The 14,989-nt window shown below is 39.6% G+C and overlaps 1 protein-coding gene across 10 annotated transcripts in view; it reads right to left on the bottom strand.

Annotated features, from left to right (window-relative positions):
- The window catches only part of si:ch211-272n13.3 (ankyrin repeat domain-containing protein 26), a 29,357-nt gene extending 15,544 nt beyond the window's left edge, over positions 1 to 13,813 (bottom strand). For 4 of the 10 annotated variants that reach the window (XR_006404159.1, XM_044356365.1, XM_044356369.1 and 1 more), the window contains exons 1-23: positions 13,293 to 13,813; positions 11,974 to 12,262; positions 10,884 to 10,998; positions 10,554 to 10,727; positions 9,858 to 9,964; positions 9,624 to 9,761; positions 9,321 to 9,481; positions 9,143 to 9,169; positions 8,788 to 8,824; positions 8,632 to 8,701; positions 8,398 to 8,449; positions 8,114 to 8,310; positions 5,815 to 6,048; positions 5,345 to 5,540; positions 4,279 to 4,340; positions 4,098 to 4,197; positions 3,739 to 3,843; positions 2,871 to 2,938; positions 2,724 to 2,787; positions 2,578 to 2,622; positions 436 to 702; positions 220 to 321; positions 65 to 135 (exon numbers count right to left, since the gene is read on the bottom strand). Coding sequence is in view for 9 of the 10 variants with exons in the window: in XM_044356365.1 (XP_044212300.1) it covers positions 65 to 135; positions 220 to 321; positions 436 to 702; positions 2,578 to 2,622; positions 2,724 to 2,787; positions 2,871 to 2,938; positions 3,739 to 3,843; positions 4,098 to 4,197; positions 4,279 to 4,340; positions 5,345 to 5,540; positions 5,815 to 6,048; positions 8,114 to 8,310; positions 8,398 to 8,449; positions 8,632 to 8,701; positions 8,788 to 8,824; positions 9,143 to 9,169; positions 9,321 to 9,481; positions 9,624 to 9,761; positions 9,858 to 9,964; positions 10,554 to 10,727; positions 10,884 to 10,998; positions 11,974 to 12,173 (2,592 nt within the window). In the remaining variant the exon portion in view is untranslated. Of the gene's footprint in view, positions 1 to 64; positions 136 to 219; positions 322 to 435; positions 703 to 2,577; positions 2,623 to 2,723; positions 2,788 to 2,870; positions 2,939 to 3,738; positions 3,844 to 4,097; positions 4,198 to 4,278; positions 4,341 to 5,344; positions 5,541 to 5,814; positions 6,049 to 8,113; positions 8,311 to 8,397; positions 8,450 to 8,631; positions 8,702 to 8,787; positions 8,825 to 9,142; positions 9,170 to 9,320; positions 9,482 to 9,623; positions 9,762 to 9,857; positions 9,965 to 10,553; positions 10,728 to 10,883; positions 10,999 to 11,973; positions 12,263 to 12,530; positions 12,820 to 12,872; positions 13,230 to 13,292 lie in introns of those variants that run through there. The other 6 variants (XM_044356373.1, XM_044356367.1, XM_044356366.1 and 3 more) reach the window with 6 other exon arrangements.
- Positions 13,814 to 14,989: the final 1,176 nt, after the last annotated feature.

Genomic DNA, 14,989 nt, shown 5'->3' with positions numbered 1-14,989 from the left:
ACACAGGGGGACTCAAAATATGTTAAGACTGTGGTAGGAATGTAAATTTCTGATTATTTCTCACCTTTTGTTGCTCCTCGTCAGATTCAACATTACTTTTACTGTCTCTTGCCACTGGTGAGACCTCAGGGGAACCTAAGAAGGACATAGGCAGCTTTATAAAAAGCACTGGGCATTAGCACATAAATAGGCCTGCTTAAAATGATCAATGAGCCTTACCTGATCTAACCGCTGCCTGAAGCTCAGCTATATTCTGCAGCTGATTGTCAGTTTTGGCTGTTTTGCGAGAAGATGTTAAATTGTCTGGCTCCCAGTCTGATTCTGAGTGAGAGCAAGAGAAAAAGAAAATTATGTGCTTAAATCCTTTGTTCGGATGACATGCACATTCATTAAAGTAAAGTAAGAAAGCACAGGAATTGTCTGAAAACACCTTACCTTCTTCGCTCTCTGGTTTCTGAAGCACCATCTTCCTTACACGAGGTGTGGGATGGGGCACATGTTGAGGTGAGCTGAGCTGTTTCTTGTCCAAGTTGAAGCTCCTCCGAGGTGTGAGGGGTGCTGCTGGAGAGATGTCTTCCTCCTCCTTCTCCTTAACAGGTGGATCGGGGCATTCTGGGGATTCCTCAATTCCAGGGGAGGGCAGTCTGCGGCCAGGCAGGGTTCTCTTACTGGTAGTACTGGCTGTGTCCCAGTCTGATGCATCTGTAGCATTAACACAATGAGAAGTTGTTGGTAGTGTGCACACCGTGATATCATCACTGCCAGAAGTAGGGGTTTGATACTTATTAGGAGTACCACTATGACTGCAGGCCTTAAAGGATAGGTTCATATTTATTCAGGTTTGTCTTAGAACAATAGTCAGGGGCCCATATGAACATTGGAAGGTTTTTTTTCCTGTAATCATTCCTCCTGTCCATACTGGCTGTGATGAAATCCCTTCCAAACGTACTTCCAGTGTAAGTGATAGCGTTGATAGCGTTCAAAGTTGTTCCAATGTTTCAATGTTTATATGGGCAGGGTTTTCCCTGCCTATCTAACTCAAAGGTCTTTGTATTACTGGCCACTGCCTTTGTTGAGAATTCCAGCATTTGATGTTGACAGAACAAAAAAGGCAGAACTCGACTGTGTGCAGTGCAGCACCTGGACAGTGCACTGTGCGCACATGTAGTCTTCAAAAAAGGCAGCAGTTGCAAGCATGTTTTGATTTAGGAACTAAATAATTACCTCTGCCATGATGAGACGAATCTGAAGTATATATGAATTTTCTACGCCGTCAATCAGTGGAGCGGTGCAGTGAACTCCAGCAGTAACAAACAAGACCGGCTGACCAACACACACTGCAACACTTAAAAAACTTAAACCAACCCTGAGGTGAAGAAAATAACTCAATGCTCAGTCTGTTTCACCTCAAAAACCTACTCAGCGTGTTCGACAGCTATGGCTTTCCCCGGAGCTAACGGTGCAGCAGAAAGGCTGCTCTCCACTGCTGGAGACATGATGTTCATAACACAGTGGAGCACTCTTCCTTCCCCTCAGTTTGTTATTCTCATACAGACAGGAGACTGTAAGATGCTTTCAAATTAATCAATTCATTTTTTATGTAAAAAGGCTGCAGTACACTGGAGCAAGAGACTGAAAATAGAGCACCCTTTTCTATTCATTCGTTTTGAATCGAGAATCGATTCTGAATCAAATCGGTACCCAGGTATCATGATAGTATCGAATCGGGGGATAAGCATATCATCCCAGGCCCACAAAATCAACACCATAATTTATCAACCTTTATTTTCATCTTTTTGTTTCATCTTGGTATAAAAATTAAATTCCTATGGATTTTTTCACAAGCGCACAACACTCTAAAGGTGCATGACTATGTGTGCAGACTGTGTATACTGCACCACGCACATTCTCCAGCCTTTGCCATCTTCCATCAAAAAAATCCAGGGAAAACCCCGATATGGGCACTATGTATGACTACTGCTGTAAGGCAGACTTGTAAAAATGTGAACCTATCCTTAGAGTACATACACCATTATATGACACACTTATTCATGACAAAGGAATCTGCTGTTACACTACTGCACTGTATCAAAATGAGGTCTCAAAGGAGAAACTACAGCTACCAACGTTAATCTTAATTTTCTTAAATATTTAATCAGCTCATTTATGTTTACTGACCTGGTTTTCGGGCTTCAAAAAGTGTGATGACAGAAACATACAATGGGTAGAAAAGTCAACGTTGCCACACGTTGTCAACATAGTGCTTTAACCAAAAGTTTTAAAACAAAAGACATTTGCCCCATAGTATTTGAAAGTTAAGTTTTAATGATGTGGATACTAGGTGACACTCTGTAAGTGCAAGACAATTTACTAGCAGTCAACCAGTAAAGGACGTAAGTGCGTTGGGTTTAAGCTCTGTACAATCAAAAGAAACCTAACATGAACAAACATTTAGCTTTTGAAAGTTAAAGAGAGGCCGACCAAATTAAAGCACAAAAACAAAGGCTTCTTGCACTACTTAAGAGAGTGAAAAATAGAGTAGTGTAGTAAAGTGTAGAATTAAATATTTCATCTTACCTTCAAGATCATCAACATCACCCAGACCTAGCTCTTCCATCAAGTCTGTAATAAAGAATCAAAATACCATATTAAAGACAAATAGTCCTGCTTCAAATAGATCCTAGACCAATAAGAATCATGGGACTCGAGTTTATTCCATTTACCTGTCTTTTGGTTATAACCTCCTTCAAGTTTGCTCAAAAGTGGTTCCCATTTTGCCTTCTCAGTCTGGTAGAGTGGAAAAACATTGCTATGACTCCAACAAATCACAATTTTATTTATTTTCTATGGCGTTTTGATGCTGAACCTACCTCTTTCTGTGTAGAATCATCTTTATGAGCATGTTCACCTCCATTATCACCATTATTGCTGGTTACAACTGCAAAAGCAACATTGTCTGTCATATTTGAGACAATAACTTCTTTAAAAGACAAAACAATGTGCTCATGATGTTGGATGAGTTAGCCAGATCATTGTAAAAAGCATTCCCATGCAGTTGAGCTCATGGTTAATCAGCATGAAGATACATGGTTAGAAATCAAACAAGCATTTAGATCTCCTGCTCTGGTTTTATTAGGACAGAGGTTCAGCATCAGCCAAGAATGCTGAGAAGTTAATGCTGATTAACTATCAATATTATTTGAGACCAAGCAAGCAAAGTAACATCTGTGACCCTTTGGATAGGCTCACATTTTTTCCAGTTGATCTCAAACCATTACTAACATGCCTATTGCTACATTGAAAGAGTTATTAGTTGCTGTAATCATTCATCTTGAGAGAGAGGAAGAGATTCCAAAGTGCAGCTGAAACTAATATATGAGGCTTTAGCTAAACTGTAGATACACTTTTGCACAGAATGAGGATTGAAAGTTTTGTCCCTCATCACTTACACTGAAATAACATTAGGAGGGGATCTCTTAACAGCCAGAATGGACAAAAGGAACAATTATAGCGACCAATAACTGTTAAAATGTACATAAGGGCATGTGAATATTCTAAGACAGACTTACAAAATGTGAACCTGAGTCCCAAATTTGGGAAAATGGGGTTCAAGGGGAGCAGGTGGGGTGCAGTTGTGTATGCTGCATGCATTCGCTTATGGTGGTCATGAAATGATAATCAGGCATCTGGTACAGTTAACATGCTGTTCCTCAGACCTATGAGTCAAGACATTCATACCCTCTCCCTGGCTGCCTCTCGGCCTGCCTACACTCCTCCAAGGCTCTAGCTCTGCCATCCTATAGCCTCCTTCCCCTCTCAAAAAAGAGGGAACATAAAACAAGTCTACGAAAGAAATGTATTGGAAAGGATGTTTTTATTGACCAAAGTCATATTTCGCTGCATATTCATTGCTATATTTAGACCAAAAATAGAAAGCTTGAACCATTACTCACAGATAATATGCAAGCATTAACACACTAAAGCGCAGTTTTCTTTGATTATGATTACATAAGGTCACACTGTTTCTGCAGCATGAAATGGTGCTTGGAATGATTTGATTGCTTTGGAAAAAAAAGGAATAAATAAAACAAACTTACTTTCTTTTATCTCCTCTTCAATAGGGGACATCTCTTCTTGATTCAGACTTTGCAAGTTTTGTTTCTCTTCGTGTGGCACACTGGGGTTTTCAGAGTGGGACTGAAAAAGAAAAATCAAGCTGTGAATATGTATATGGCAACCATATAATCCTAGGTATTCCAAAATTTGTTCTCACTGTACCTCTGAGTCCCAAGAATCTTGCTCTTCCTCTCCCTTCTCCAGACCCAACTCGGAAAGGAAATCTATGCATGAAATTTCAACAGATGTAGATTAATTACGGTCATATATTGAAAAGTGATGGCGGTTGCAGAGTTATACCGGGTGTCTTGAATAGGGGCAGCAGATGCAGCATGTTAACATAATACACATAACATATGGTAATACAATCACTTAATTATTGACCATCCATCATTGAAATTTATTACAGTAATAATGATATGGTGAAAGTTCCCCCATCTAAAGACAATGTCTTAATTCAGGGAGAATAACAGCCTGTGTTTTTAACTATTATTAAATCAAACAACATCAAGGAGCAGGAGCTGGTTAATATCTTGTTAACCAGGTTAAGTCAAGAACCTCATAACCTTGACCTCTCACATCAGCACAAAGCATCCTAGTAGCTGCCCAGACAGAGGCCAGTAGTCAGCTATTTTGAACTGTTTTGAGTGTTACTCTCAGCATCTGCTCATTGATTGTGTATCTCTTTGGACAGAAGCTTCTGGCAAATGAATAAATGTAAAAGTGTAAAGGTAAAAATTAAGGCCAGAAGCTGGCACTTGGGGAGCCCTCTACATTTAGAGGATGTTTCTGTAGATGCCCATAACTATAACACCAAACTTTTGAAACATTTACTGTAAACTTGAATAAAGATAAAGATGATGATGATACATACCAAATTAAAATGATACAAATATATAACAGCAGTAACCAATGAATGAGTTTTATGTGGATCGGTCACATTTCCAGCAAATTGCATCCATGCATCACTTGATGTTTTGTGTGACCCCCCAGAAACGATCAATTTCACAGTGGTAAGTGGCTGGAAGAAATGGGTGCTGCCATGTTTGTTGTCAGTAAATAGCTCAAGCTAGCAACCCTAACTATGGGAGGAGGAGGAAAAGACTGCCTATGACTACTAGAATGACCTATACATTGAGGTCTTATCATTGGACCAATATTTCTATGACGCACATGCAGCTGTCCAGAGCATGTTCAGAACATCTATTATGAATGATTTGCTCCTTACCTCTTTTCTTATCTTTAGAAATTTCCGTCTCAGGAACAGCTGACGCGGCATCAAGGGAATCTCCACTTTCTTCAGGCTGATCATCTTCCTCAGAGATATCGTCTTCCTCCTCATCATCCCTCTCCTCCTCCTCCTCCTCCTCCTCCTCTTCCTCTTCATCGTTATCATCATTCTCATCCTCGGTGGAATCTTCTTTCTGTGTAAAAAATGTTGTTTGTTCATAATTATGTGTTCTACTTTGTGTGTCCGCTTGGCATATTTAATCACGGGAAAAGCACCATGCAGAGTGGGAAAAGAATCTGGGGGAAAAAAGGAAGGCTGCAAGCAGTGGCTATCAAAAAAGATACTAGATGACACCAACTCTTTCGACATTTCAAATGAAAGTGGTGTTTAAAGAGGCCTTATTCTAAACAGCTACGCTACATTACAGAAACCGCTACACTACATCTACCACTACACAGCAGTTTTACCTCAGTGACAAGCTCTTCAGTGTTTTTGACCTCTGGACATCTCATGCCCAAGTTTTCTGCCTCATCAGGTGAGTCTACATCAACATCATCGATGTCAGTCTGAGGTAACGCTTCCTCAGAAAATGTGTTCCCATCTGTATCATGGTGTTGACCAGCTTCATCTCTAGTGGGTGGGCTTAAGAAAGTCTTTTCCCTTATTGGTTCTTCATTGAGGTCATCTGAGGACACCTGTGTCTGAGGAACAATTGCACTTTCATTTTCCAACGGAACATATGCAGTTAATCTAGCCTCATTTTCATTTTCAGATTTGTTGCCTATTTGTCTCGTGCAACCATCAAGATTATCAGAATCATCTCCTACAACAGACACTTTGACTGTGGCGCTGACAAAATCATACTGCAGATTTTGGTCCTTGCTGTCAGAATCCTCACTTGTCTCATCATCTTTGCTGGCATTGTCTTCCTGAACACCTGACAGCTCTTCTTCCTCTGGCCTGTTATCCTCTAGAGTATTATCTGTTTCATCAGGTTTTGAGAGATCTACTTCAGTTTCTTCTTCCAACATCTTGTCCATTGAAGTTTTGGGTCTCGACTTTGGTGACACCAAGTCTGCAACTTCATCATCCTTTGCCATCTGCTCTTCTGACTCATCACTTCCATCTTCATCATCCCAGCTACTTTCATCATCTTTCTGGTTCTCAGAGTCTAATTTTCCTTCCTTTTGTGATAACTGACCAATTGATTCAACCTCATCGTCATCTAATATTTGATTTCTGGTTGTATCTTCTTCCTCAGGTACTGTTGACACAGCGGGGGAGGGGTCATTTGACTCTTTCATAATACTGTCTTTATCTTCACCTTCCAAAGAGCCATCAGAACAATGCTCCTCTCCAGTCTGATGTGCAGTTACATTTGCTTCAGCAAGTTGTGACTGAGCCTCATGATTTTCAGAAGAAGAATCCCACTCTGATTCATCTACCGTTGTTTTAGCTAGTCTGTTTTTGGATTGAGGAGTGCTCGTTGAAGAAAATCCAAAAGAGGATTTAGGTTCATCTATCGTTTGGTGGGGAGAGATACGTTTTGGAGACGGTACCGCTGGTGATGAAGAATCCCATGAGGAATCTGGCTGGTCTTTTGGTTGAGGCAATGTGCTTTTCAAATCTGATGCTTGAACATCACTCTCCTGATCAAGAGTCTCGTTTATCTCGTCCTCTTCTTTGGGTGAGTCACATCTGTTACCCTCGCTTTCCTCTAATGAAGAGCCCCATGAGGATCTGCGTTTTTCTTTTTTGACAGCTTCTTCTTTTGATCCTTCGTCATCTTCAGCATCGGAGGGACTGCCTGTATTTTCCACTCTTCCATCCTGAGGTGCCATATTTCTTCGATTAGAGAGTACTGTTTTGCGACCTAATGCCCCTGTTTGTTTATCTTCATTATCATCACTGTCATTCCACACTGAACCAATGCTTTCTTGTTTATTGCTCCAGGAGTCATCATCATCCTTTTCCAATTCTCTCTCAAATTCGTCCTCTTCAACTTTGCTAGCTGAAGGGTTTTCTGTTGAACCGAGGTCTGAAATAACGTTTTGATCAGATGACAACATACATTCCTTCCCAAGGCTTTCATCTTCATCGGAAAATTTGGATTCTACCCTAATGGCTGACACGACACAATCCTCATCTACATCTAACGTCACTGGCATTGCAAAACTTGATGTTTCAGCTGGACCGATGCTGTCATTATTTTGAGTGTCAGTTTTAGCACCATTGCCAGGTACGACACCAGGACTAGTTTCATTGTTGTCAGAGGTGTCGGTACGTGGTATGTTCTGAGCATCAGCACTGTCAATAATCTTAAGGGCACCAGTAACAGAGGGTTTCTGTATGTCTTCAAACTGAGTGTCGGCCTTGACAGAAGCTGCACAGCTGTCATCCTCATCCTCACGTTCATTCTCTTCTTCTTCCTCTTCTTCACTTTCCTCATTATCGTCTTCTTCTTCATCATCATCATCATCCTCTTCATCTTCTTCGTCCTCATCCTCCTCATCTTCGTCATCATCATCATCTTCCTCATCATCTTCTTCTTCTTCTTCTTCTTCCTCCTCCTCTTCCTCCTCCTCCTCTTCATCAGACTCCTCAGCTTCTGGGCTTCCGTCTTGAGAGTCTGACCTTGATTTACTACTTGAAGGCTGCTCTGAGAATTTGTGTTTCTCAGCTGTTTTACACATTTGAAAGAAAAATAGAAGGAGAGAATGATGTCATAGAAATGTATGTGACAAAGCTTCAACACAAATATTTTACCTTTCTGTAGCTTGGAAGAGGGGTAGAAGTCATCGGGGATGCTTTGGAAAGGAAGGAAATGGGAGAGGGATCTACTGGGTGCTGTAGGGCTTTGCTGGATGGTAAAGCCTTTGGGAGGGACGGGATTCTCTGGATTCTATTTTCACTCTCGGGCTCAGATTCTGTACCGCTCAAGGATCTGTCAGGCAATGCAGAGGCTACAGGGGCAGGGATAAAAGATTACTACCAAAAATCACAAACTATGGAGGGACACTAAAAAGTAAAACTAGTTAGATTTCTAGTACCTTCTCCCTTTTTCGATGCAATCATTTTCCTTAGGTTTACCTTCTGTGGTTTCTGAAAGACAGCATAAGAAATAAGGGTCAGGATGAATTTTAGGTTTATGTGACAGAAGCATTACAAAATATTTGTTTCAAATATCCAAAAATTTCAAATAACAGATTTTTAGTTTAGTCTACAGACAAGTGTCCCTGTCTTGGTAAGATGTATACAGACACAAAACATGCACAACAACCCACCTTTTCAACTAAAACCGATTCATCGTCATCTTCAGATGAAGGCCATTCATCAGCAGCACTTTTTGAAACCCTGCAGATTGAAGAAGAAAAGTTTTAAACTGGAAAACCAATTGTAATTGTAATTTGCAGATCATGAAAAGAAAAAAATGTGCTCACCGACTTAGTGACTCAGACTGAGAATTGTCCTCAAAATCTGTAACAAGGCAAAATAACTTATTTTCAGCACTTGACCTCATCTGAATCAGTTTAAGACAGGTTCATGTTACGTTTTCATATTTACACTGAGAAATACTGTAGCTAAATACTGAAAGCATCTAAGGCTTAAAAGGCTGGAAAAGTGCGGCACACAAAGCAATACAATCCAAGCAACATAAACAAAATGCATTTCCTAAAAACAGGAGTAGGCTGAGTACCCTTTCATATTTAATATCTGTTAATGATCTTTACTGGCAAGATATTGACAGCATTTGACTGATTTTGCAAACAAATCTACATCTAAGCGGAGTAATACCTCCCCCTGCTTCATTTGCTCCATGCTCTAGTTCCAGTCAAGGGGTATTGCATGAGGAATAAATGAAATAATCAGGGTCAATAACGAATCGACACAACAATAGTATATATACTACTTTAAAGTGATAATATTCTCACTCCACTTTCATTCATTATCATGTGAAGAAAACTCTCCATACCATCTTTGTCAGTGGCTGGTCCTCCCAAAGAGAAGCCTGCTTCAACGTCTTGGGAGGGACTGCCCAGCAGCGTTTTTTTCTTCTTTTTGCTCAGACTTTGATGAGATAGGGAGGCCCCATCCTTCCTCTGGGTACCGTGCTCAATTATGAGGAGGGAACAACTAAAAGAGAGTCAAGACAGTGAAAATGTTATAATGTCTTTGGAGAGTTTGGCTTGAACTTGCTTCTTCAATTTCAGGTTTGCAGAGGCACCATGAGCATGTACAGGGAACAAAGAGGGACAAAGGGAGAAGCCCAGCTTACGGATGATGCCCATTCATCACGGCGTAGTCATCAGCTGACCATCCTTTGGTATCCTTTAGTGTAATATCTGCATCGAACCGCAAGAGCAGACGCAACATACCGATTTGTCCATTGCCAGCAGCTATCATTAATGGAGACCTGCAGGTAAAATGACCAAGTGTAAACAAGCCATCCAGTAACATTAAGATCATTACAAATGTACTGTATCACAAATGTGCTCTGTTTAGTACTGACCTTTGGTCTTGGTCCAAAAAATTCACATCGGCACCCTCCTTCAGGAGGAACTCAGCCATCTCAATATGGTCTTCACGGACTGCCACAGTCAAAGGTGTGAAACCATCCTAAAAATTAGATTACAGTTAATTTGTTGGCTGTTGTCAGAATTGTAATAGCTCATTCTATGCTGCTTATCAAATATCATCAAATATCAAATATAGGTGACAGAAGCGTTACAGTATATTTGTTTCAAATAACCTTCTTTATTTACAAGATTTTCAGTTTAGTCTACTGACAAAACATACACAATACATCTTTCTCCCAGTAGGTATTTTGACTTTTGACTCCTAATGGTCCACAGTTGGTTATCACAACAAAGACGTACAGTACTGTGCAAAGGTTTTAGGCACTTAAAGTCTGGATGCTTACAAAAATAATGCATAATCATACAAGGTGCAGTAAAGACAAAAAAAAAAATACATCAAAACAATATTTGTTCTGATGACACTTTTCCTTTAAAATAGCACATGTAAAATAGATACATGTCAGTTACTCAACCCCTTGTGTTGTTATGTTGGATCTATACACAATTCTAATACATATATTTGGAAAATGATACTAGGTTGTAACGAGGTCACAGTGTGTATTAACTGAAGACTGTCCCGACGTTGAGGCTGAGCAATACTGCTGTGGTAAACAGCCAGAGAGAGTTACCTTATTTTGGGCATTGATGGCAGCCTCATGCTCCAGGAGCAGGACAGCGGTGGAGATAGATGGGATGTTTGCTGCCAAATGTAGAGCTGTATTGCCGTTGATGTCCACCAGGCTCGGCTCAGCATGATTCTCCAGCAGTAAACTCACACAGCGCTCATGCTGGCCCTGCACCGCCTGATATAGTGGAGAATTGACATGAATGCAGGAGCAAGGCCTGAAACAAGGCTTTGACACAATGTATGAAGAAAGTAGCCAACTATGACTGTCACAATATGTTTTACATTAAAATTAAGAATCACTCTGTCTTGGAGTGTCACTATCCAGGATTACCTTCATTAAGGCGGATCTATTTTGATTGTCGCATAGGTTAAGCTTGGCTTTGCTCTCGACGAGGAATTGCACCACTTCGACATGTCCAGTGGCGCAAGCAATATGAAGTGCCGTTCTGTAACAGTGAAGGAGAGAGTTTCTTATATGCAAGCATTCTTGTTCTTATTAATAAAAACATTATAACAGAATATTATTATTATTACAAATAATTTCATTCATTGTGCAAAAAATAGTGATCTCCTTGACACATGTGATATAAGCTGGTATGCAATATCTGTTCCAAAACAAATGTGCAATTACAAAATGCCCATTTTACAATGTTAGGACTATGCTTTTCAAAAGGGAAAATGAATATTGATTAATATTTAAAAAATTCTGACTCACAAACTCCTGCAGATTTTGTATTAGTCTTGTTGTATATTGGCTAGAGGAGATCTGATAGCCTGCTATTTTTCCCTATTACATATCATTTTGTAAATTGCCAGGTAACTAGATCCTACCTTGTAACTTAAGGAGAAAAGATACTATGGAGTGTCATGTACATTTTACTTGGTGCTTAAAACAGCTGGTAGTTAACAGCTAAAATACCAGGCGTTGGTTTTTCATAATGCAGCACTGCTATGCAAAAAAAAATGCAATTATGCATAAGACAGGGAACAATATAGGGCTGCCATAATATCATCATATCTGTGCAATAATACAAAAAAATCTGCTTTGTTATTTCAGAAGTGCTAGAATTTCAAGAGATCTGCAAGGCTGCATTCATCTTTGAAGGGATAATAATACTGGAAAAAACAATTTGACAAACTGTTTAAAGCCTACCAATCGATTAATCAAATGAACCTTATGGCTATATCCTATAACTATTGGTGAACTCATATTTTGTTAATCAGGAAAAACTATAATATAAAAACTGATAACAGAGTGGATAAACCAGGAGCTTATGAATACATTGTTAATGGAGATAAATAAATTATAACATCTTGATAAACTATTCACATGGACTGCAATATCAAGTAGGATCATGGACAGCATCCAACAAAGACAACACTTTCTGGGATGTGAGAAGAGTTGCAACAGCCACACTTACCTATTTTCCTTGTCAAGCTGATTGATATCATTTTTCTTAGCAAGTTGTTTCAACTTTGCCAAATCACCGGCGAGGGCAGCCTTGTGAACCTTCCCGAGGTCCTTATCTTTCAATTCATAGCCAACAGAGAGCACACTCCCATTGTCAGGGGTACCAGATGGGTATTTCTTCTTCTTAGTGAAGCTGAAAATTTTCTTCATTGTACCCAGCAGCACAACATTTCTTTAGCACCGTCACTACCTTCCACTCATCTGGTGCTGGAGGATCACCACAGGCGGTTCTCCCATCCCTAAAAATAAGACGCACAAAACGGATTAGAAGCCTATAAAACCGCACGGAGAGCACTGCAGCATTTCTATGGTGATACTGACACCGAAATATAAAGTGAGCTAGCTTTTGTGCACACACGGCATATTAATCATTTACATATATTGGGAAGCAAGCACAACGTTTAAGCTAATATCCAATTACTTCAACGTAAACACAGCTGCTGTCATGCTAACGGAAGCGTTTCACTAAGCACTAAGCTGCGTGTACTCTAATTTTCATGGCCATACCTCACACCAGGACGTCCTCTATAACGATAGCATGGGATTGACAAAGCATGTCAACGTTTCATTAATACACGGAATATGCACGGAACCGATCATGTCGTTATGAGCTAGCCTTAGTGTTATATCTTGTGGCTTGTCACCATGGTAACTGACGGTACATCTGTTAGGGGTTATCCAATTTGCTAACGTTGACATTTTGATATAAGCAATGTTTTCTCCCGCAATTATGCGATGCACGCAACTACATCTAATGTTACCTTCTGAATAGAAAAAAATAAAGTTATGGTCCGTGTAAAAATATTCTTTTGAACGGGATCATTAGTTGCCTAGCAACGTTAGCGTTACCTAGCTTCACGAGCAGTTGGCTCCGTACTGCGCCTCCCACGTCGTCATTTCACAAATGATGCAAACCGCGACATTTAAAATGAATTTGTTGCGGAGCTGAGCAAGGCAGCAATTTTTGCTATAGCCTTAAAGCAGCAAAGCTAATTTCCAAGACTCGGTTCAGCTCAAATGTGCAGTTCGGCCAAAAAAGTGTGCAGGAGTCGTCAGCTAGTGTTAACGTCGTTAAGTTAGCTTACAGCTAACTTAAGTGAAACAAACTTAACCCTGCTAACTCAACGCTGAAAAAGCCGAGATGGGTATGACCAAGAGCGATAACTTTAAGACGAAGACAAAGGACGTGTATGATGGTATAATCCCTTCTATCACACAATAATGTTAGTAATTAAATGTTATCTACAGTATAATAACTCAAATACTTACCGCTGACCTGTTGATTATCGGAGTCAGACCACTACCAAAAGGCTAGAGCTAGATTGTAAACCTCAGAAATGCATGCTGGCTGTTGGGTTTCCAACAAACCAATCAGAAATGATTTTGAAGATGCGTCTGCTTTCACTGACCAATGGATGGCTTCAGTTTAGTAAAAGGTTGGTTTACAGGCCAAGGAGGCAACAAAAACCCAGGAATGTAATGGCAAAAGTTGACCACACGATGGTGACATTTGTTTTGAAATCATATGGTTGCCAGCCATATAAGTGCATTTTCGAAAGATTTACAGGTTTGCAATTTTCCAGCCTGTCTTAAAACAAAAGTCAGGTGCCCATATGAACACTGGAAAAGGTTTTTCCTCGCTGTAATCATTTTTCCTGTTCATGCTGGCTATTTAATGATCCCCTTCAAATATGCTTCCAATGTAAGTGATGGGGGCTAAAATCCACAGTGTGTCCACACAGTAATTTTGTGCAAAAATGCATTTAAAAGTTTACCTGAAGCTTATATGAGGCTTCAGCAGTCTGAGTTAGTCATCTTCATCAAGTGGATATCTGCCACACTGGGGCTGGTGGATTTTAGCCCCTATCACTGTAAGTGCATTATGAGGGGATCTTCTAATGGCCAGTATGATCAGGAGGAATGGTTACAGCAAGAAAAAAAAAAAAAAAAAAACCTATTTCAGTGTTAATGTGACTATTGTTTTATGACAGACTTGAAAAATTGTGAACCTGCCCTTTAAACCCAATAACGCAATTAGAATATGAATCAAAATTGTAACAAAATAAGTGAATCTTTTTGTTTGTTATCCTGTAGAACCAGCCAGCAAGTCTGTTTCCCAAACTAAAATTATATAAATTATATATAAACTAAATTGAGGCATCGAGTGGGGTATGAGGGGGTAATAATTATTTGAAAATAATGTCAAGTAGCTGAACTATGCTCTTTGTGAACCCAAAAAAGTCTGGTTTGTTGTGAAGAAATTATATGATACACTTTATACAATGAAATCAATGCCATAAAATCAAAAAAAAAAAGCCATAGGATTGAATCTAGACCACTTTATTACGGTATCAACAACAACTGATAAAATTCATGAAGGCCTGTGTTAGTTGAATTTGCATTATACAAATTGTGTTTCTTTGTCTACCACACAAAGCCTCCCTTGAGTTTAATGGATACTTCTGCTCAACCATTATGAGGAAAACAGTAGTTATAGTCATACTTTTGGCAGTATTGAGACATCTAACATATTTTTCTAGTGCCAAGAAACTTAGGCTTTACTACCAATAGCTAAATTTTGCCTTTACAGAAGCCAAGTCACAGTTACAGTGTCTTCCTACGGGGAAACCCAAAACTAAAATAGTGGTTTTTGAAAAATTACAATGACACCCATATTTTTACTTAGTGCACATGGCTTACACAAGCTTCAAATGTCTCTTTCGAGGTGAAGATTTGCTGAGACATATTTAGTTTACTTGACAAAAATAAAAGCTTCTCTTATGTTCAAAGTGATTTGCAGCAGTGGTTATTATTACTTAGTCACCATTCATTTAAACCTTGAGTAGATGCTTGGATGATATTCCATATTTGAGATGTAGGACAGCACTCCGCAGTCACATGTACTGACTGTTAATGTTTTACTCTTTAAAATGTGATTTGAGATGTTTTCTGGAAACATTAGGCCA

Source organism: Thunnus albacares, chromosome 7 (genome assembly GCF_914725855.1).
Source record: "Thunnus albacares chromosome 7, fThuAlb1.1, whole genome shotgun sequence".
NCBI lineage: Eukaryota > Metazoa > Chordata > Actinopteri > Scombriformes > Scombridae > Thunnus > Thunnus albacares.
This window is presented reverse-complemented; position numbering and strand designations above follow the sequence as displayed.